Source organism: Cupressus sempervirens, chromosome 5 (genome assembly GCF_028749045.1).
Source record: "Cupressus sempervirens isolate cs-2001-9-10 chromosome 5, ASM2874904v1, whole genome shotgun sequence".
Lineage (NCBI taxonomy): Eukaryota > Viridiplantae > Streptophyta > Pinopsida > Cupressales > Cupressaceae > Cupressus > Cupressus sempervirens.
In genome coordinates this window covers 252,447,179-252,469,665 of record NC_143122.1, presented here as the reverse complement: position 1 = coordinate 252,469,665, position 22,487 = coordinate 252,447,179, and the positions used below count along the sequence as shown (strand labels likewise).

The window sequence follows — 22,487 nt, the reverse complement described above, 5'->3', positions numbered from 1 at the left end:
ATTGTGTGTAGTAAATACCAAGGAAGACTTGGACGACATTTGGAAAGGCATTGAACCCCTACTAAGGAATAAAAGAAGTGCTATTCTTCTTGTGGGAGGAAACTATGAGGAAGTAAGGAAAGAAATAGAGGAAGCCATTGTGAAACACATGACTTCAGTACCTCTAGTCATGAAGGAGAGTGTGTAGCCACGATTAGTTAGTCAAGTCTACATGGAAGTTAGTACTCCCACTGATGGTGAAGAAGATGTTGCAGAGACACAGCAAACAACATCATCTCCTCATATAGTTATGGGTATAGAATCCATGCAAGTGGATAGTACGCACATAATAGTAGATGTAAAAGAAAACCCTTTGTAGCTTGGAACATCAATTGTTGGCAATATTACTACCTATACCAGTTCCAATGAAGAAGACGAAGAAGAAAGAAAGAGGATTACAGAGAGCAAAAGATTAGAAGAAGAAAGAAAGAAAATTACAGAGAAGAAAAGATTGGAAGCAACAGGTAGAAGAAGAGAAGAGGAAAGAAGAGGAAAGCAAGAAATAGGATGAGAAGAGCAAGGAAGAGGAAAGAAAGAAACAAGAAAAGAAAGAAGAAGAAGAAAAGAGAAAAGAAAAAGAATCAAAGAAAGAAGAGAAAGAAAGAATAGAAAAAGAGAGGAAGAAGATTGAGGAAGAGAAGAAAAGTACAGAACTGAAAGCAGTTACACTTATTCCCACAACAACTCTAGTAGCAGCAACAACAGTGTTATCTGATGATGACGATGATCAGAAGGGACTAATGAGTTCTTTGAGCAAATTGCTCCAAAAGAATAAATCAATTAAGTCTTTGGAGAAGACATCATTAGAAGTCTTGGAGAGAATGCAAAAGACAGTGCACACAATTGCCACAAATCCAGACTTGTAGACTAAGGCTAAATAATTTGTGAAGTCTTTTGATGAAGAATTCACAACCTTGTCTGAAATTGCTTCAGCACAAGCACAGGCCAAGTATGATGCATCACTGTTTGATAAAGTATGCACAAATGTGAGAAATGACATAAAGTCATTAGATGTATGCATAAAGGAATTGAGAAAGAACTTTGATGAAGGTAAGAAGTTGTATGGGCAGTGTGCACTGTTATACAAATACCTATAAGATTTTGAGAATCAGATCAAGGGTCAAATGAGTGAGCTTCATACACTCACCACCAAGTTGCAGTTACTAGAGGCCAGCATTGAAGTAGAAAAGATTCACAATGCAATCAAAGGCATAGAGACTGATAAGGAAAAGGCAATCAAAAGGTTCTCTACTCTTAGAGAAATTTTGTCACCTAAGATTAGCATTTTGTAGAGGCAATTGGAGGAGTGTGTTGCAACCAAGGCCTCCTATGACAAATTTGCTTATACTGACTTGAGCGCGATAGAAGTGGCATCCTATGCACTTTGCGCACTCATCAGTATCTCTGACATAGTTAAGGAGAACTAGAAGAAAGAAGTTGAGAGACTGAAACTTGTTTATGCAGACTACTTTTCCAGAATAACAAGTTGATTAGCAAAAGGCCACACAGTTTTGTATACAATTTTTTGACACCTTTGCCATTGATGTCAAGGGGGAGAAGTATATGCAAGGAAAATTGTATATGTTTATGATGTTTAAGGGAGAAGTATATGTAAGAAAAGTATATGTAAAGGGGAGTACACCTATATACCATTGTAAGGAGTGATAAGGAATGTAATGATCCATCAAAACATAAATAAAATATTTTTTGTTTTGAAGGCAATTTTTGTGTAGTTACTTTCTGTATTCATTTTTGTGTGACATCATTTTGAGACTTAGCCAATTTTCCCAAATGTTGCCATTAATGCCAAAGGGGGAGATTGTTGGCAATATGGTCAGTTAGATGTCTAGAGTGTTGTCATTTATGGCAACATATATTCAGTATTTCATTTATGTATTTAGAGTTAGAAAATTGTCCAAGTGTTAGACAGTTTGCAGTAGTACAAAGATAGATGTGATGTGTACGGACGACACCTCAAATTAGCTTATGCGTAGTTGAGAATAGCTATGTGACAATGTGATGATAACGTAGGTCAGTGCGTAGACGTGTATAGACAATACGACGTAAGTTACAGTTGATTTACTAGTTCTAGTATTTAACATAGCAAAACAAAGCATATCAAAGAATTGGATTATACAACTTAAGGAATTATTTTGGTGACAAATAATTACTGAGTCATGATGGGTTGACATCCTAGATGTTTACCCTAAATCAGTTTTATATTTAGTCAAGCAAGTGAAAGCACCCAAGGCCTACTGAGTAGAGTTTTATTAATTTGCGAGATATAAGTAAAGATCTTATCTTGCGCAAATAATGTGTAAGAGGTGTGATATACAAACTATTGTGAAGAAAGCTTATATGATATGCGAGCCTTATGTGATGTGAAATCTAATGTACAATCAGAGCAAGTGTGAGTTTCAGTAGTGAGCAAGTATTCCTATACTTGTGAAGAACATTATTGCTTATTGCATGTTAGGGTAGTGGGCTCTTCTTGCATATATTGTATTTGATCTACCAACTCCTAACAGGGTTGAGGTTTTTAACAGGGCCTAGTCCTCTAACAAAGACTCGAGACACTATATGTATTTCATTGACTCCTAACAGGGTCAATATTCTTAACAGGATTCTATTGTTTAGTGGATCATCTTGTGGGTATAATCCCCACTGGGGTTTTCCCTTGGCCATGGTTTTCCTAGCTAACAAATAATGGTGTTATGAGTTCTCTTTGTGTATGGTTATATTTACTGTTCAGCATTGCTGGTTTACTTTTATATGCAAGTTATAAAATAATTGACAATATTCAGTTGTGGGCAAAAGTTTGTAGAATACTGATACACCCCCCTCTCAGTATTATCTATTTCTAACAGATAATGCTTGCAAAACTACCAATCCAATTTGGTCTCGAAGAGACTTCACCAAATTTGGATTGATAGCATTCTAGGGAGGATCTCTCACTTCCGAAAGTTCTATCTCCCAATGAATTTCAATAAGGAATTGTAAAGAGAAATGAGTAAATTTGATTGATGATGAATAAGCTCTCCCAAAGTCAATGTGTATATGATGCCCAAGGTGAAACACACAAGCTAGTTGGCTAGCTTAGATTGGTGCCAAAAGTGTCTAATTTGAAATAGGTCCATGCTAGGGAGGGTAGCTCACAAGTGCACCACCATCAACTAGGTCCCCTCACAAGGTTAACTAGCACATGAGGAACTGTATGAGCTAATAGAAAAACTATTCAATGGTCTGGGCTAAGGAGGTGATGTAACATTCACAATATGTTTGTAGAGAAGTTGAAGTTTTCTCACATCATTTAGGGTCCGTTTGGTTCGTGGAATTTAAAAAACTCAGATTTCTACAAACCTTGGTTTAGCCAAATCAAGGTTTTGTATATCTTCATTCCGATTTTTGGGATTTTACTGAAACTGTTTGTTTCACTTGGAAGATGCGTGTGAAGACACATTTTTATGCGTAAGCTTGGAGTTGAAGGCAAATTTGAAAAAGTAGTCCAATCTATTGTTTTTACAGTCCTTAAAAAACAAAACTAGGTTTTGATTTTCAATTCCTACTTTTTTCAGGAAGTTGGAAAACCTAGTTTTGAGACAAAATTGGAAGTCTTGTATGCTGATTCCATTTTGCAAATTTTGAAACAAATGCACAAATTTTCAAATCTAGGTTTTGAAAAAGCCAATTCCTATCATCTTCTAGGAACCAAACGGACCCTTAGTTATGATGAAAATCTTCAAAATTTATCCCTTTTGTGTTTATGTAATTTTGTGAATGACTTTGATTCGAAATTCAAAGCATTTTTCTCTTCCTATTGATTTACATCGAGTCTTGACTAAATGGCAGAAGAACATTGGTTTTGTTTTTGTGCCCTAAATTTAAAATTAGAGCTATGACAATGATGTTAATAGCACGTTGTTATGATGCAATGACGATGTTGGCTCTTAAAAGGTTAGATTATTTTCTTAGTACGTTTTTCAAAGTTGAGTCTTGATAGTGGAAGGACCTTTTGGGATATTCAGACCACAGTTTCTGATATTTTTGTCCTGATTTGGAATTAGAATTCTGATTCTAACATCAATATCACATTGATTTGATGCCATGCAATGTCGACATCTTAAAAAGGTTACTTTATATTCAAAATATATATTTTGGTGTTGAGTCTTGATGGTGGAAAGAGCTATATGGGTATTATTGAAAGTCTTCCATTGCTAGAGTTAGAAGTGACTCGTTAGTGATTTTTTACCCTCTAAGCATTCTAAGTTCTGCTAACATAATGATAGCATGATATGACATTATTACTGGGATATTGCCTGGATTGAGTGCAATTTACAATTCTGATTTATTGTCAAATCAAGGCAAAGAAATCTTGCAATGATTTTGTTTTGTTTTGTAAGTGATACAAATGTGATTCTAATTATGCAACATTGGACTACCCATCAAAGATTATGTGAATGTGTAATAAAAAAGTCAGCAAATCAACCAAATTAAGTGGAGATAAGATAAATTTATTGATATCCAGCAAGAGACCCATGCCAGTGTAAGTGATGCAGGAGCATCTTGCATGAAAAAAATTATTGGAAAACAAAAAAAAAAAAAAAAAAATTCTGGAGGAGAGAAAAGTGACGAAAATTAGAGGAGATAATAAAAAATTAAAAAAGGGAAAAAGGAGAAAAAAAGAAAAAGAAAAGAGGAATTTCTATTTTCAAGGTGCGTAGGTGGCGTAAATAGAAAAATAAGAAAAATAGTTGTCATTCCATTAATCGAGGTGTGTAGGTAGAAATTCTATAAGGTTTTGGATAAATCATGTATTTAATATTTGTTGGGTGCTTAGTTGTATTTGGGTGGGAATTTAATATTTATTTAAATGTAGTTGTATTTACCTTTTATCCCACATTGGTTGTGTTTGTAATGTCTTGGGTTAGAAGTGCCTATTTAAGCAAGGCATATGAACATTTCTAATGAAGCTCAAAGAGAAGCTCAAGGAGTAGCTTGAGGAGTGGAAGCTCAAGGAGAAGTTTGAGAAGTAGAAGCTAGAAGGCGTGAAGACTTCAAAGTGTGAAAACTCTAAAGGTGTAGCTCTTCAAGTAGAAGTTATTGGTGAAGCTCTTGGTGTGAAGACTCTTATTTAGGATTTCTCTTATGTTGAAGAAGTCATATCATCTTGTGGGTGTTGTAAGGATTTTTCAAGTATAATAAAATTATTTGTGAAGCATTTTTTTTTCTTGGTCTCTATATTGTTGCTTTCTTGATTGTGAGTGGGTAAGGGTGGTGTGGCCCTTTATCAAGTGGTATCAGAGCGGACCTCCATCAAGTGGTATCAGAGCGGACCTCCATCAGTAAGGGATTGAGAAGCATACAACAAGGCAACAACCAACAGTTGGAGCACCAAACGATGTCCGCGGTTGAACAAGTAAAGATGCAGAAACAAAGAAAGACTAATTGCTTCTGACAGACGAGAGGTAGTCCAGAACCAAAGGATACAGTCCAAGGCGAGGGTGTGCCATGGATCATCTGAGGGAGCCGCTGGAGATAGGGTGACGTTGCTGAGTGGGTCCTTTGCAAGGCCTCACAGATCTAGTGTGTCCTAAGGAAGGGCCGAGGGATTGCTTCTTCCCCTAGGCACAGGACACAGGCGTGAAGAAAGATGTGATGAACTGGTCAGAGGTTTGTCTCGTCGGAAACTGGAGCTGCAAGGTGTAATCAAGGAGAAACGTTTTTGAGGTTTTTGAGAGTTTCAAGAATGTATTAGTCTTCAAGAATAGATTACATACACAACATTATAACTTCCTCAAATCTGCTAGCACTTGTGTACATTTGAAATAGCTTCATGAAATTGCTATCTCATATCTCATGCCTCCATTTTATAGAAAATTTGAAGGTAAATATTACAAATGTTTAAACAATGTATCATCAGATTATGGGAATATGCAAAAACTCTTATATCCAAAAGAAGAGGATCTTTCAAAAATTGTAAAAGTAATTCCTAGTAAGCTATAAATAGAAAAAGTAACTTTCATACTAATAATAGACAATATCTTTGAATTATAACTCCCCCATAATGGCACACATCACAAGGAAGGCATCCAAATACATCTGCTTGCATTTATGTGGATGGGCTTTACTAATAGTGCAAAATACTTCACTTTGCAATTTGTTGGTAAACAGATTTGTCCTCTCTTGTTTCTTATGAAGATACGACTCTTAATGCTTGAATAATGAACAATATCTATTTACAACAATTGAAAAGCCATTCTCTGATTACTGGCTTCTCTCTGAATTGGTAGGTACAGCTCCCTGTGTGAATGATGTTCAAGGAATTGTGTTTTATTCCTAAAGCTAATATGGGTTATGCTCTTAACTTGAGAGCAGAAGAGGCAAACCAAATTAAGCCTAACTAGAACTTAATTCAGGCATGAAAGACTTCTAAATACTGAAACAGATTCACGTATCCACACTTCTTATAAATCCATAAATCTATTCGCATATGACTAGAACAATGTGAAATTCAAATCTAAACTATGATTGATAAATCGGGAAAACTAAAGGAATCCTTTCGTCAAATTAATTATAACAATACTTATTACATTCATTTGTATTCTGGAAAACAGGGGATATGAAACTCTGTTCTTCCTTAGTTCTTTGGAATATAGAAAGGAAATACTCACTAATTGCAAATCTACTGGAGCGGAAAATGATTGAAACAAAATACCATTCAATTGTCTCTGCAACAAAATAGTACTTCACACCAAAATTTTGCCGACCTTTGATTAATCATTGAATTTCATACATATAGGATTTGAGAGATGACCGTTACAATGGGAATGTTAATCAGTTCATCTTCTCCTGATGACAATTGGCAAGATGCCAATTTATCATATCAAAATATTAACAAAGATTTCAAAAATTACAACAGAAAATGAAAAGGGGGTAATCTGAATCACTTGGACTTCTTCCCCTTTTCAGTTTTCGTCCTATATGTTTTAGCAGACACCATGATGGGAATCAACTCTTCATGATTGGGTATTTGCACGTTGGTGAATCTCAAAAGCCACCTTGAATGCTCTAGAGCTAGTTCTTTTACTTCATTCAGCTGACTTGCCACTTCTTCAGCAACCACGTGCACGCATCCACCAAGTGTTTGCAGTTCTGTTTCCCTGTTTTGACTACTTGAAGCTATCCCAGACAGGTTACTTAAATATGTAGAGAAATTATTCTTCATCACTTCTATATTAATAAAGGATTTCCCTTGTCCACTGGTCGTGACTCAGTGTGCAATCCTTGCATAAGCTCAAATGCTCTGTCCTGGGTCTTCTTCACTTTGTCCCCTATTTCTCTGAGTCCTTTCTCAGCCTCTTGAATCATTTCCAACTTGAACTGCATACTTTGGAGCCATTCATTCAGAGGTTCATTTCCCTTCTTAAGAATCTTTGCTTCAATTGCATCCTTTGCTTTCATCTGAATAACCATCATCAGGAGAGAAATACATTCTATACACCTCTCTCTTTCTCCAGCCAAGGTATTACTATTAGACTTAATATTATCCTTTTCAATTTCTAGTCAGAGGATAATATTCCCAATTTGATCGATTAGGGAAACTCCATCTACATTAAGTTTCTCGATCCATTCCTTTCCAATCTGACCAAAATGCCAATCTTTTTGGAGCTGTGATATGAAGGCTTGTACCTCTTCTGCTGAAGGATTTTCAATGGCAGGCACACCAGTAATAGTTGCCAATGGAACAACTAATTGCTTGATGAACCTTCTTAACTCTTCTATTTCAGCTTTCATTCTGATCTTTGATGACTTGAGGTTCTCCAGTTGCTCTTCTATCACCTCATTACTCGATTTCCATAGGCCTACCTTTATATCATGTCTCGCCTCTCCCAGATCAATTGAATGCAGAGTGAAGTCCTCTGGCGTCATATCTTCAATTCTCCCTGCCTTGTTTGGTTTTGCTACCTCCATAGTTGAGTGCCCTGTTTCTGGATCGTGTCCCAATATTGACAAGGTCTTCTGCTTTTTAGCTTTTACTATGGCAGATCCTGAGCTAACCGCTTGAGATACAACATCTTTTGAAGGAAAACTTTCATCTTTTCTTTTCTGTTTCTTCTCCAAAGTATCCTGGAGCCAAGACTCTGTATTAATCACTTTTGAGGTTGTTCCAAGTGATTGAATGCTGAACATTTTCTTCTTCACTGGAGTCGTTGTCGCTGTAGTTGCGGAAAAGGGGGTCTTTGGATCTCGAGAAAGAAGCCTAGATGAACTTGGAGCTTTCTCTTCTTCTTGAGTTTTCTTTGCAACTTCATCAGACTCAGTGGATTCACTACTACTACTTTTATCATCTCCAATCTCTACTATTTGAATAGGAGAACCAGTGGGCTTTAGAAAAGGAACACTTACAGATGGTGTAGGGCTATGATGAGGGGATAAGACAGGGGCGACATGAGGAGATGAGACTGGGGAAGCTTGAGGAGATGGGGGTAGAGTGGCATGTGGAGGTGAGACTGGGGCAGGAGATCCATCTTTTTGTTCTTCCGTTTCTTTTTCAGCTTCGGCTTGAGCTCCAATGATTGGTAGTGATCCACCTTGACAGGTTGGGGCTATTGGAACATTTTTCTCCGGGGGTTGATCACCTCCTCCTGCGGATTGAGCTGGACCTTGAGCAGGTGTTGTAGTAGCACTGGGTGTGACGCTTTGAGATGAAGTAGGAGTAGCTACAGCTGGAGAAGCTTGAGTAGTTTTGCTCTTGCTCCGGCCTTTCTTAGCTGTCCACTCAACCCACTTCCCAGTCCTTTTGATAATTCTTGCCATCATGACATCAAAATCTTCTTCTATGTCAACATATGGTTCAGAGCTAATGGGAGTATTCCTCAATTTTGTCAAATATGTATTACTGTACATATTTTGACCATCATCTTCCAACCCTTCCACATTTAAATTTATACCATATGTCTTTACTTGATCAATTGTAAATCTGGCAAAGGCATGATCTCGACTCTCCAATTCATTTTTACAGTCTGCCCAATAATCCTCCATGGTTGTCACATGTTTGATTACGCTTCCAACTTGAAGCCGGTCTCTGGCATATCCATTCGGATCAAACATGGGCCTTACTACCTCATATTCTTCCAATTTGTATTTACTCTCAAATGCTTTGAGTATATTCTTTGCATCTGATCTAGTCTCACAATTGTATGCTTTGACTTTTAAAGGGAATTCATACCCTTTCTTCCTCAGGCTGGCGCTCTAACACGTTCACTTGTATTGGTTGCCTCACGATCTCCACGAGCACGATCATATCATCTGGGTACCTGGGCAGCTTCAGTGGGAATCCATCAAACGCTGCAAGACGCAAATAAGAAAATGATGAGAACTGAATGAAATAACTGCCAAATTGGCTGATAGTCGCCATCGCTTCTGGACTGAATCTCTGCTCTAGACACCCTTGGAGCTCCTTGCAAATCCTCATGGTGAATGCATCATTTACCCGAATGTATTCTGCATAACTATTCTGTATTTGCAAGCATGGATAAAACTCATAACTTTTTACATTATCAGGAAAATTCTCAATTCTAGGGAGTCCCAGCTACAATTGAAGATAAGCCAACATGTATATCAAGAAAGAGGACATATAAAATGAATTATAAAACTTAGCCGCACTGAGAGCCCTAGAAAGATGCTCACTGACCTCATACGCCCAATCAATATACTGTGTGTTTGAGCAAATAACTTGCACCAAAAAGAAGTACTGCTCTACAAAATTAAAAGCTTCTACCTCACCTTTGAGTCGATGCAACAGAACCAAAATGTCAACAATTTCTGGTTTGAGGTCTGTGCCGAAAAGAGTTTTAGGAACTTTACTCTTGGCTCCCCTTGGCTTTTGAAACTAAGACTGCATGATCTTCTTCCTCCAAACCATCTTCTTCAAGGAGAACTCAGACATAGCTCCACTCATCGTTAAATCAGAGAACTCCTCCCGTTCTGGAATCTGCAATCAATTCACCACTGCTTGCCGATCAATTGAAATCAACATCGTTTGGCTAGGCAATAGAATCTGCCTTGTATCCGGGTTGTAATGATTGATGCATTCCAAAATCAACTCTGGGGCTTGTATTGCAACAAGGAACCCAACTGCTTCCACTAATCCACTTCCTCGAAGTTTCTTTGTTATGGGATGAACTGGCTCTGCTCTTAATCTTCTTTGAAAATCTTGCATATCATAGAAACGGAGTGAAGTATTTGTGATAGTCAACCATGCCGACTTAATTCCACCCAATCCATCGAAACCTGCAAATCTTGTTGCCATTTTATTTGATGTATGATAGTAAAAGCTCAAACAGTTGCAACTGACACAAGAAGCAAACTCTGTAACTTTGAAAATCACTTAAAAGCGCTATCAGATATAACAGTATAACAGTAAACGGTAGTTTGAAAATCTGTTACTTCCCTCTTTATAGAATAACCCTAGATTTGCTTGTTGAATTTCATAAATCGCGCCACACGAGCGAAATTAAGGGTTAATCCATTGGATTGGTGAAAGTAAGGGTTCTAACGGATTTATCTTTATCTTTTCACTGTTTCCGTTGGCTCAACGGTAACTTTCATTAATTATTGGTTTACTTTCCGTTTTCACCCATCTTTCGGAAAAATAAGAACGGAGTACTTCCTTGGGCAAAATCCGCTTAACTCAATTCTGTTCGCAAAAACCTAATCAATCAACTGATTTGCTTCTATTTACTTGCCCAAAATAATCTACAATCAACTCACATACCATGCTTGCAAGAATGATTTTTCTTGAAATGTGGAAAATGGCCTTCGAGGGTAGAAAACCTGCAGCGGAGAAGCAGATTTCCGATTTTCCTCTTAAGCCTCCGCTTTTACCTTTCTACCCTAAGCACTTTACTAAAAACCTTCGGAAAACATAAAAGAGGCTTCGCGAGCGAAAAAAATGGGGCCCACTAGGAACTTCACCTTCCTATTTAGGCCTTTGCGGAAAATTTACCTCTTGGTTCAAAGTTTGCTAGAGGAGCAGCTACTTTTGAGTTTTTCGACGATGCTTATCCTGATCATCTTAATGAGTTCTGAGTAATTTCCACTATGAAAATATGATAATTTTGAATGATTTGACCATAATATGGCTTACCTTTCCTTGTTTCAGCCTATAGATAGCATTTATGGATCGCTGTGGAGTTTCACCTTTTGGGCGCGAAAACCCGCTATGGAGAAGAAAAGAAACTTTGTTTTTCGCCAATGCCCATTGTTTTACTTCTTCTGCCCTATTCACTTTATTTTAAGCCTGCGGAAAACACAAAACTGACTTCGCAAGTGAGAGATGGGGCCCATTGGCTCTCTTAATTCCTTTACATACACCTCTTCGGAAAACTGATTTCTGACTTCGGAATCCGCCACGGAGCAGCTCTTTCCTGATTTTCCGCCGATCACTATTCCGGCTATTTTCAGACTTTAAAATGATTCTCGCTGTGAAATCATGACATCAGCTGAATGATCTTTTCACAACATGATTCGCTTTACTTCAATAAAGCTTACAAATGGCATTTGCTAGCCTTTGCGGAAATTCACTTTCGGGGTGCGAAAACCTGCTAAGGAGAAGTTGGAACCTGATTTTACGCCAATTCAACTTTCTCTATCTCCAGACTAAATGAGCTGCAATAAATTCAAATGATGTAGCACAATTCGAGAATCTCCATCGAGTATGGCTCTAAATTACCCCTAGGACTCATGATAATCAAGAAATACCCACCCGGGCTATATGTGACATGGGAGAAGGGAAAAGATGAAAACCCGATGGAGAAACTCAGCATCTAAAGAGGAAAGACCTATGGACCAGACTTTGACAAAACATGACATTAGTTCACTTTCCACTTTGCAAAATTTGTATATGGTGAAAAGTGGGGCAACACAATTTTAGTGCTCAAGTAGAGGAATCTATTAAAAATAGCTTTGTAACTGCCACTACCAACTCCACTTCCTTTATGAATCCATTACAACTAATTTCCAAATTAACAAAGGGAATAATAGGAAAGTACGAATACCTCTCAGCAACATTAGTGTCCAAGTATCCATTCCAAATTGCTGGAGATGCAAAAATAATAGACTAGGATTGCTATAATTGACTAGGATTGCTATTAAATAACACATTATCTTAACATGTTTTAATTACTTTTCCAAATACACCTCTGTTGCTTTGTTGGATTTTGTGCGACTAATATTGTCATATTTGGGATTCACTTATTCAGCAAATAAGATTTATTAGTTATCTGCAGACACACTTCTTTTATGGAAGGATCTAGAAGCGATCATGTAGGCATCAATCTTGAAAAAAGTTCTTATTGGTCAGGCTGCACACACAGATATGAAGATAAAATTAAGACCTGTGGCTTAGAATATGTATTCAAATATGGAAAGATCTTGGGATCACTGTTGGTGCAAAATACTGCATATAAGTCAACGAGCACTGTTCTATTTTATAAGGTTACTGCTAAATAGAACAAAGATTTATCTATATAAAACCTTGCAGTAACTTTAATTGCTTTGATATAAAAACATATGAGTACACTTATGGACATATAAGCCTGCATGCCACCTTTATTAAAACCTTTGCACTTCACTCCTTAATGTTAAGCTGAGGATATTCCAAGTTATGACTTGGTTGGTCTGTAATTAATTAACCATAGTATTGCAATGCAATTAGTAATGGTTGTTAAGGGTCACTTTTCTGTAGGTGTGGTCTACTGTTGCTTAATCTATGTACCAATGCTCTATGTGTTACTTTTTGCAACTTTTTTGGTACTTTATGATGTGTACAGGCTGGAGGAAGTCGTTCTCTATCTGATGTTATACCAGTTCCTTAAAGGACATTGATTATATTCTCGCTTTCTTTTTTTTTCCATATTTTTAGCTCTTTCATTCTATCTCATAAGGTTCTTCGCTTTTTTCTAAGTGCATTATTATTCTATATTATACACATATAAGCACATGTGGCCACACATAGGAAATAGTGCATGCAAATGCCTCCTTTATTATCCATAAGTTGTATGTTATGCCATGTTGGATGTTATAAATGTTCATAACCTTTGCAATTCTAAGGCTATCAGAGTCGCATGGTCCACCTACATATTTTCAAATAATACTCGATCATTCTGAGCTCTCTTTTCCTTTCATGCTTTCATTATAAACATGTTTGGTAGTTTCTATCTTAAATATTTATCTCGTATCTTAAATGTTCCTTGCAGAAACAAACAATGGAGATGATGTATAGCATTATTTCAGATGCTATAAGAGATGCAGGGTTGTCAGAAACACATCTTCCACAAGACTATTTGAATTTTTTCTGCCTTGGCAATCGGGAAGCTATGGATAATAGTGAAGATACACTGCCAAACAAACCAGCTGAAAACAGTGCACAGGTATGAATTTCTGTGTATACTTTGAGTATTTGAAAAATCTGGCAGGTTGTTCAATCCACTCATTCAATTTTTATATTTTAAGAGATGGGTAGTTAGACATAAGCGTCAAAATTATGAAGAAATGAATTTCCCTAGTGTTGCTTTAAATAAAGTAGCATGAAGCATGCTTAGTTGTTTTCCTGTATTGACACTATGAAGTTACAAATTTTTGCTTCAGGCGAGTTTTAAACGTTATGACATAGCCAAGATAAATTTTCACATAATGTCTAAATGCAATTTTTTACCTTTTTGATAAAAGTAGCAACAAGCATGCTCAGTTATGTTGATTTCCTGTATTCGTTGTGTGATAGTAGTTTGGGCAAGCTTACATGCAGAGTTGCTTCATGCCATTTTTGAATATTATGTCATACCAGGACTAATTTTCATATAATATAGTCTGCTTTTTTTCTTGCATTTGTAGTATATGCTCAATTAAAAGAGCATACATGTAGGAAGAAGGTTTGTCTGTGACTTAAAATTACAAGAACTTTGCATTATGTGAGATACTGGCATGTTTTTAGGCTCCTGATAGTGGACTTTTTCAATAATTGTGCTTTGTGTGAGGTAAATGGTCTGCATATTTGATTCCTGGAATTGGAGTTACCCTTGATTGAAGTCATCTTGTATCACCATCATGTCAGGGTTTGACTCTTCAGAATAATTTATGTTAAATAAACTAGTTGGCACCATGCTTTTTCTTAGTTTTAATACTTGTTACTATCAACACACAATGATAATATTAGATGTCCGAGTAAAGAACAGTTTCTTTCTACTCTCCTTCTCTAGACACCTAGAATTTACCATTAACATTTGGTCAATGTACTCCTTTAAATTTGTGTAACTCCCTATCTTGTTAGTTGAATGATTCATATTTGTTTAATTAACTAGGAATTTATTATTCTGTTCTCTAGCCAAACCCTCTAGATAATCAATTTAGTTAATTTCCCTTTTTTCCACTGCCTCCTTTACCCTTCATCTATTTACTTGGATAAATCTCCATATTTATTTACTTAGATAAATCTCTCCGCAAGTCACATACTCCTTTTCCCACTTGCACCTAAGCCTAAGCCTAATCACTTCCTAATCCCCACGTAATCCTCTTGTGGTGGTGTGCACATGCCTAATCCATGTGATTAGGCGGAGCATCAACCCATGCCTTAAATGGCCACCCAAGTTGCCCAATCAATCTTAAATGCTAACCACTTTTGGAAGAGTACCCACATGGGTCCATTCCGTTTTATCCTCTTATATTCTTGAATTCCCATTCCCCAAATACTCGGAGTGTGGAGACAAGAATTTCCTTATGGAAAAGTTTTGTCTGTACTCAATTGCACCCTTACTCCAACCAGCTCTCCTCACATGCATTCCTAGGTTGACACTTGTCAACCTCTTTTGAGAGGTGAGGACCAAATGATCCTCAACCTTTGATCTCATTCACTGCATCCTTGGCCTCGATCTCATCTCCATTAATTCAGCCAATCACTGGCCAATTTTATTTTCATTATTCTCATTATGCAAACATTACCATCTACATGCAAAAATTGATTGTTGGGCACCGTTATGCTGTCTTAATTGCAACTGCATTGAATCTACCATCACGGGGCAAATCATTGCACTGAGGAGAATGTCGTAATTGATCTTAAATGTATTTCGTTTTGGTTCGACCTTAATAGTCATACTTTGGTTTGCCTAATCTTTGTTGTTGCAGTTTTTGGTGATTTTGAGTGATTTTCCTTGTCATTATCATTCCTTTTGAATCACTACTTGCTGTGCACATCTTCATTGCCTGACATTCAAGAGAATATAAATTTGTTTGGTTCATATTGTGGCGATCTGATACCATCTCCTATAGTCTTCCAATAAAAGGAATAACAACATACAAGAATGTTGTAAAATAATTGTGCTGCATTTGGGATCAAAATGTATTAATGAAATTCACTTCTAATCGGTTATTTATAAAAATCTATTGTTCATGTTGCTTAATTAGGGGATTGACATTTACAACATGCCTAAAAGAATTCCATGTATAATCTCTTAATTTCATTAATTATTTGAAATTATAAGTTGAGCTCGATGCTCTATTAACTCAAATAATTATGAGGGTCCACATGCGCAATTTTTAAATGGAACTGAAATTGCTTTTGGATTTTACGACTTATGAAGGTTTGGTGGTGTGGCTTGAGCTAATATTGTGATAGCAAAGTAAGGTAATTTGGCCTCAACCATACAGTAGATGCCCTTATTATTGAGATAGAGTTTCTTGAAATGAACTAATGATCTATTGTTTTGGGTGAATATTCAAAACTTAGATGATGTTTTATGTTAGACTTTTTGTTGAATTAAATGAATAGTTTAAAACATATTAACCTAAGTTATCAGTTATGGTTCGAGTTTGGGCTTGGGTTTGGGTTTTAGCATCCGCTTCACCGGTTTGGCTAATTATTATGGGTGGTTTGGGTTTGTAGATATATATCTACATGAATAGATAATAATATATTAATAGCCTAAAATTAAAAAATATTAGATGCCATTTACATATTTTTAATATATTAATGTATAATAATATTTAGAAATATCACAATCTCAAGTAAAATATACTATTATAATATAATAATAAAATGTTAATTCTAATATATTATGTTACAATATAATATTGATATTATAAAATTGTAATATAATATTATAACTAATATTAATACTATAATATTATAAAACTAAATATTAATTTTTCCCAATACTATGAAATTCAAAACCAAATCACTTGTATCCTCACTCTCAGTGCTCTCATTCTCCTCATCAATGTCATCCAATCCTATTGCAAACCCACCCTCTATAGATTACCTCTCCAAATCATAGATCTTATTGTCTATGTACAATGGAGGCTGCTCTTGTGATGTCCAATCACAATTGGTACATTTGATGTCCATTTCCCTCGTCGAAATTTTAGTAAATGCATGTATTTCTGACAATCTATGGAGGTTTTATTTGTTGCTATTTTTTCGTTGGAGGGCTTGACAAAGACCTTTATGATGCAATTCCAACGATGTCCACGTTGGAAATGGTGTACGCAAGACCATTTCTTGTCGTTAGAATTGCGACAAGAGATCGTTGAACATTTGACAATAGAGGTTGCCAAACCTGTAACGAACATTGTTGTTGTAGGTTTTGCAAACCCATAAGAGTTGTGAGGGGTGCCATCAGAATTGTGACAACCAATTGTCGCAATTCTGATGATACTCGTCAAAGCACAAACGAGGTTGTCAAACTTGCGACGGTGACCTTTATCGTAGGTTTGGCAACCTTGTTGGTTCTTTGACGAGTGCTTGTCGAACGTTCCAAAACCATGTCATTGCAATTTTGACGAACCCTTTATATATATATATATATATTTAAAAAACATTATAATATTGTGATACATTGTGTGAGTATTGGAATTGTTCTAAATGCTGAATAGGGACATTGTGTGAGAATTTTTAGGGGTCTTTTTTATTGAAGTTCATAAAAGATCCACCCCACAGCGCCCAAGAATCACATACATGCAAACACTTGTCACAGAAAGAGAGAAGCAAAAGCTATGGAGGGTGGAATTCCCAGATCCATACATGAGACATTCTTGATGAGCAAAAAGATAAATTGCTATTATCAAAAGTGAATTAAAATTAATTACAAAGAGAGATCATCCTTATAAAGTAGATCAAAACCCTAAAAGGTAAAACCTAAGTCGCATTATAATAATTAATAAAAGAATTAATTATTAGATGCCTAAAGCTTAGCTGAAGTGAAATAGAGTTAATTAGAAAATGTCTAATTACTCTAACATCCTCCCTTAAGATAAACTTAGGGAGTAGCTAAAAGCCTAGAAACTACTACTAAAAGTAAATTTGGGTCCCGGCAACAAGACCTGATGAGGTACCCAAGCACAACCAAATCTCTAAAAAAGAGGCGAAATAGAGAAAAGCAAATGGGAAAAACCCTACTCCAAAAAGAGATGGAAATAATGCTGAAAAGAACTGATCAAGGACTGAAGAAGCCTCCAAAGTAGGGGATGTCTCAGAAGAGAGGAACAAAAAAGATGATCATGAACACCATTGAAGCATGTAAAAGCTACAAAGCTCTGTCAAAAGTAACTGTTCATCTAAAGAACCTCCATTGAAATAGAACATGACTAGGTAGAGAAGACTATAATCTGCATCGAATCAGGAGGCAGGCAAAGGCAAACAACTGAACACGGAGATACAAATGGCATAAAACACCAAAGCCTGAAGAGCTGATCAATTGAACCTGGAAGGCTGCAACCAAAGTAGGAATGAAAAAAAGTGTCTATATGGTAAATGATCCATCTCAATGAAATGCATAGGCATCCAGACGCTACATCGACCTAGTACATAGGAACAAAAATTAAATACAAAGCTCACTCCATCGAACCAAGGAAGCATGAGAAACAATAGAAGAAACCCCTTAATGCAGAAAAGGGGCTCCAAAAAAAAGACACATCCTCTAATCAATGGAACGTAGACCACCACTGCATATTGCAAACAACTGTCATGAGCCCAAATTTAAGGATATATGAATATTTGAATAACATATTATACAATGATAATAATTAAAGATAATAATAAATATTATAATTACATTATGAAACCAAAAAAAAGATTATAATATATTCACATTTGAATATATATGATATTAATGATAATTATAATAAATTGATTAATAGACTAATCAATATAATATATATTAATGATACAAGAATTAATATAAATGATAATACAATATGGTATTATATTTGCATAACATATATTTAATATGTTATAATAAATATTATATAATGTATTTAATGATATCAAATACCCTATAAAAATATATCAATTATTCAATATACATAAGCTATGATTACAAAGCACATTTAAATCCTTATTGAATAAAATAAATATATATTATTATTAATTATAGGTAATATCAAATAACAATAATAATGAGTATTATGAGATAAAAATACTCAAGGATAGTGTGATACAAATATAAATAAATAAATAACATATAAGCAAATAATAACATTACTAATATTATATAACCTAGTCTAATATCATAATAATATCTGATATTACGGAAAGTATAAGCCGATCCACATTATATTAATTGGTTATATCAAAAGGTATGAGAGGGTGACGTCGCCAAGGGTCATGTTGCGTCATACCCTTACTTAAGGAAAGCGTGCAAAGAAGGAACGGATATTGAAGAAGAAACACGGAAAATTCACCATTGCCGCAGAAAGGAAAGTGGAATCAACGCTCTGCAACGTTCTGCAGTCATAGATAGAATAAAATCTGTGAGCGCCATCAACAGTTAAGTCTGCCCTACAGATATCATACACACTGGGAATAATAAATATAGAACAAGGCACGGAAGGTAGAAGATATTGAAAGACGAGTCTCATTCACCGAACCACGTAGAGAGAGGGCATAAATCTGATTCACTGAACCATGTGGAACATCTCACAAAGAAGGTCGTGGCAGTCGAAGTCTTAAGACTGCAAACCCGAGTCACTAACAACATCAATTCAAAACTCATTGGACGGAACAAACAGACTATAATACTCTTCATTAAAGGCATAGAATGAGTGGTAGCAAAGAGCAATAATACTGGTTATCCCCCTCTAAATACAAGACAAGATATGGAATAAGGAAGAGATGCAAATCGAGTATTTGGGAGAGAAGCCGAGGCATTCACCAAAGCTAAACTACATAACATTGCTAAAAGATAAGTCGCAGGGATTTAAGGAAAAAGTTGGAAAGGGGGGTAAATTTCATAGTGGATTAATAGAAAGAGGATATAAAGTTAGTGAGATCATTTATTAATTAAGGAAAGAGCATAAATCCTTTAATAAGGGAAACAAAAAGAAACATAATTAAGAGAGGCTAATCCCAAGTGTCCTTTATCTTATACAAATTCATCAAATATATATATATATATATATATATATAAAGGATTTGTGATTTTCTTGATAATAATTACAATTTTAAGTATAGAACAAATACTCAGAGTTGTTCATAAGACTTTAATTGGAAACGGAGAGCAATTTTGAAGGACATTAAAAAAAGGGTCATTACAACAACCCATAAAGGGAACCATTGTGGACAAAGTCGAGCTTGCATTTGTAGGTATGAGCATGAGGATAGGTTGAAGCCGTCCCAAAAACTCCATGGTATGCATGGCGCAAGAGCCTGTTGTCAGAGATGGCGGCCCATTAAAAGCCCTTCCTCCAAGAACAAAACACGTGCCTCCAAGGAAAAATCGTGGAACATGCAGAAATAGTTGGGGCACTTAGACATGAATGCCAAAAGCAATATCCATTGCTGTTTGAAAAAACCGTGACGACCATGGCCTAGCTGGCCCAAGGGGCATCAAAAAACCGCTCGTTGCTTGCAAAACACGTTGACATGGGTGGTAAGCCAATGTGGTGGGTGGCTCGAGGTTGGGTCACTAGATTTTTCTTCCGGCAATGGCCCTTCATATCTAGGCACTCTTTTGCCTCGATGGTCATTTGACTGTCAAAATTATGCTCGTCACTTGTTGACATCAGCATTGCATCAGCATTCTTGTCACCCCTTTAGACATTGTTTGGACCTACCTTCATGTTTTTGCTCATATCTGAGGCATACGAACTTCATTTTTTGCAAACAAGATATCGTTGGAAAGCTGGTTTCGGGCTCGTCACAGTGGTGTGGGTAATTTTTAGTTTTGATGCTTTTTTTATGGATTTTTTTGCTGTTAAAGTTAGGGGTTCTTTTTCGCACTCTGGGAGACATCTTGAGCATCAGATCTCCAATTTGAGAATTCTTTATATCGTTGGAAAGGTCTTTCAGATATCTTTCTAGTGATGCTAGTTGATTTTCCAAATTCTGCTCGAAACAGATTCTATTCAGTCTTTTGCATTTTTGCATCCTGGTGGATTTCTTGGTTGTTTCAGGTCCAAAGATTGATTTTGTTGCTTTAGATGATTCGTCATGGGTTATACTATCTATTGTATCAGCCTCATGTTTCTTTTGGTCTATGTAGACATCATTTGTATGCATTCTTGCAAACACACTGAGATAAAATGCCATATTTCATCAGTAGTTTCATTTCAATAGTTTTGCCTTCTGATTCAAGTAGTGTCAGCTGAGGACACTCATGTAGATTATTGTATTCTTGGGATTTTTCATATCTTGTGACTTATTGTACGTGCACTACTCTGATTAAAGTGCCATGGGGGGTTGATGTTTTTTCTTTGTTTGCCATCTTCCTTTGTCCAGTGAGTTTTCCTTCTGTGACATTAGCCTCATGACGTGTCTGAGATTGATCACCTCAGTACACACAAATGTACTCTTTTATGCAACTTGATCGTAGTTCCTTGACATGCAGTTCTTTTGGCCCACTTTTTTCAATTGCCTGTCACCTCACCCTTCTCTGCATTAAGAGTGGTTCTTCTGTTGTTTCTTATGCTTCCTTGGTTTGATGGAGTGAGCTTTGTATTCAGTATTTGTTCCTATGTACTAGGCAGATGTTGTGGCTGGGTAACTATGCATTTCAGTGAGATGGATCGTTTGCCATATATAGACACTCTTTTTCGTTCTTACTTTGGTTGCAACCTTCCATGTTCGATTGATTAGCTCTTCAGGCTTTGGTGTTTTATGCCATCTGTATCTCCATGTTCAGTTGTTTGCCTTTGCCTGCCTCCTGATTTGATGCAGATTATAGTCTTCTCTACCTGGTCATGTTCTATTTCAATGGAGGTTCTTCAGATGAACAGTTCTATTTCAGTGGAGGTTCTTCAGATCAGTAGTTACTTTTGACAGAGCTTTGTAGCTTCTACATGCTTTAGTGGTGTTCTTCGTGATCATCTTTTTTGTTCCTATCTTTTGAGACATCCCCTAGTTTGGAGGCTTCTTCAATCCTTGACTAGTTCTTTTCAGCATTATTTGTATCTCTTTTTGGAGTAGGATTTTTACCATCTACTTCTCTCTATTTCGCCTCTTTTTTAGAGATTTGGTTGTGCTTGGGTACCTCATTAGGCCTTGTTGTTGGGACCCAAATTTATTTTTAGTAGTAGTTTCTATGTTTTTAGCTACTCCTTAAGTTTATCTTAAAGAGGGGTGTTACAGTAATAAAGTTTTCTCTTATTAATTAAATCGTATTGATTTAATTATTAAGTCACTTATTATCTCTAGTTTACTTACGCTAAACTTTGGGCATATAATAAGTAATTCTTTTATTAATTATTATCATGCAATCTAGGTTTTACCTTTTAGGGTTTTGATCTCTTTTATAAGGATTGATCTCTTTGTAATAATTCATTAATCACTTTTGATAGTAACAATTTCTTTTTTTGCTCATCAAGAATTCTTATCCATGGATTTGGGAATTCCATCCTCCATAGCTTTTGCTTCTCTCTTTTTGTGACAGGTGTTTGCATGCAGGTAATTCTTGGGAGCTGTGGGGTTGATCTTTCATCAAAAAACAGTTTTCCCCATGATCCATGCACTTGAACACAACACCCAAACAATATACTCTCTTTAAGCAAAAATTTTGTGTTCACCAAAAATGCGTGGGGAACCATAAGCTGACTGTGGGTGGCGTCAAAAATCATGGCAGAAGAGGCACATGCAAAATATCCAAGGTGGAGGATTAAAGGAGGTTAGGTCCAAAACTTCAGGTGCACCCAAAATCCGCCCAAGGATAGGGGAAGCCTGCGGTCTCCAAGGCGTGCGTTGATGTGACACTCTATCGGCCAAATTCTCATGCATGTGCATGATCTCTAAAATCAAAAATTTCTGCCAAAACCAAGAGTGTCCATATCTGGCACAGACCTGCAAAAGGTGGGCATAGAAAACATGCAAATTGGTCTCCATGCATGGGACCCGATGAACATCCCTCCAATAAAAATAAGTGCTCCCTTCATACACGAAAGCAAGGGCACAAAGCATATGCATTTTA

The 22,487-nt window shown here is 36.3% G+C and overlaps 1 protein-coding gene across 1 annotated transcript in view; it reads left to right on the top strand.

Moving 5' to 3' along the window:
• Window positions 1-22,487, top strand: part of PLDDELTA (phospholipase D delta) — a 165,814-nt gene that overhangs the window by 124,311 nt on the left and 19,016 nt on the right. The window contains exon 8 of the mRNA XM_089829533.1: window positions 13,299-13,472. Within this exon, the coding sequence (XP_089685659.1) occupies window positions 13,299-13,472 (174 nt within the window). The remainder of the gene's footprint in view (window positions 1-13,298; window positions 13,473-22,487) is intronic.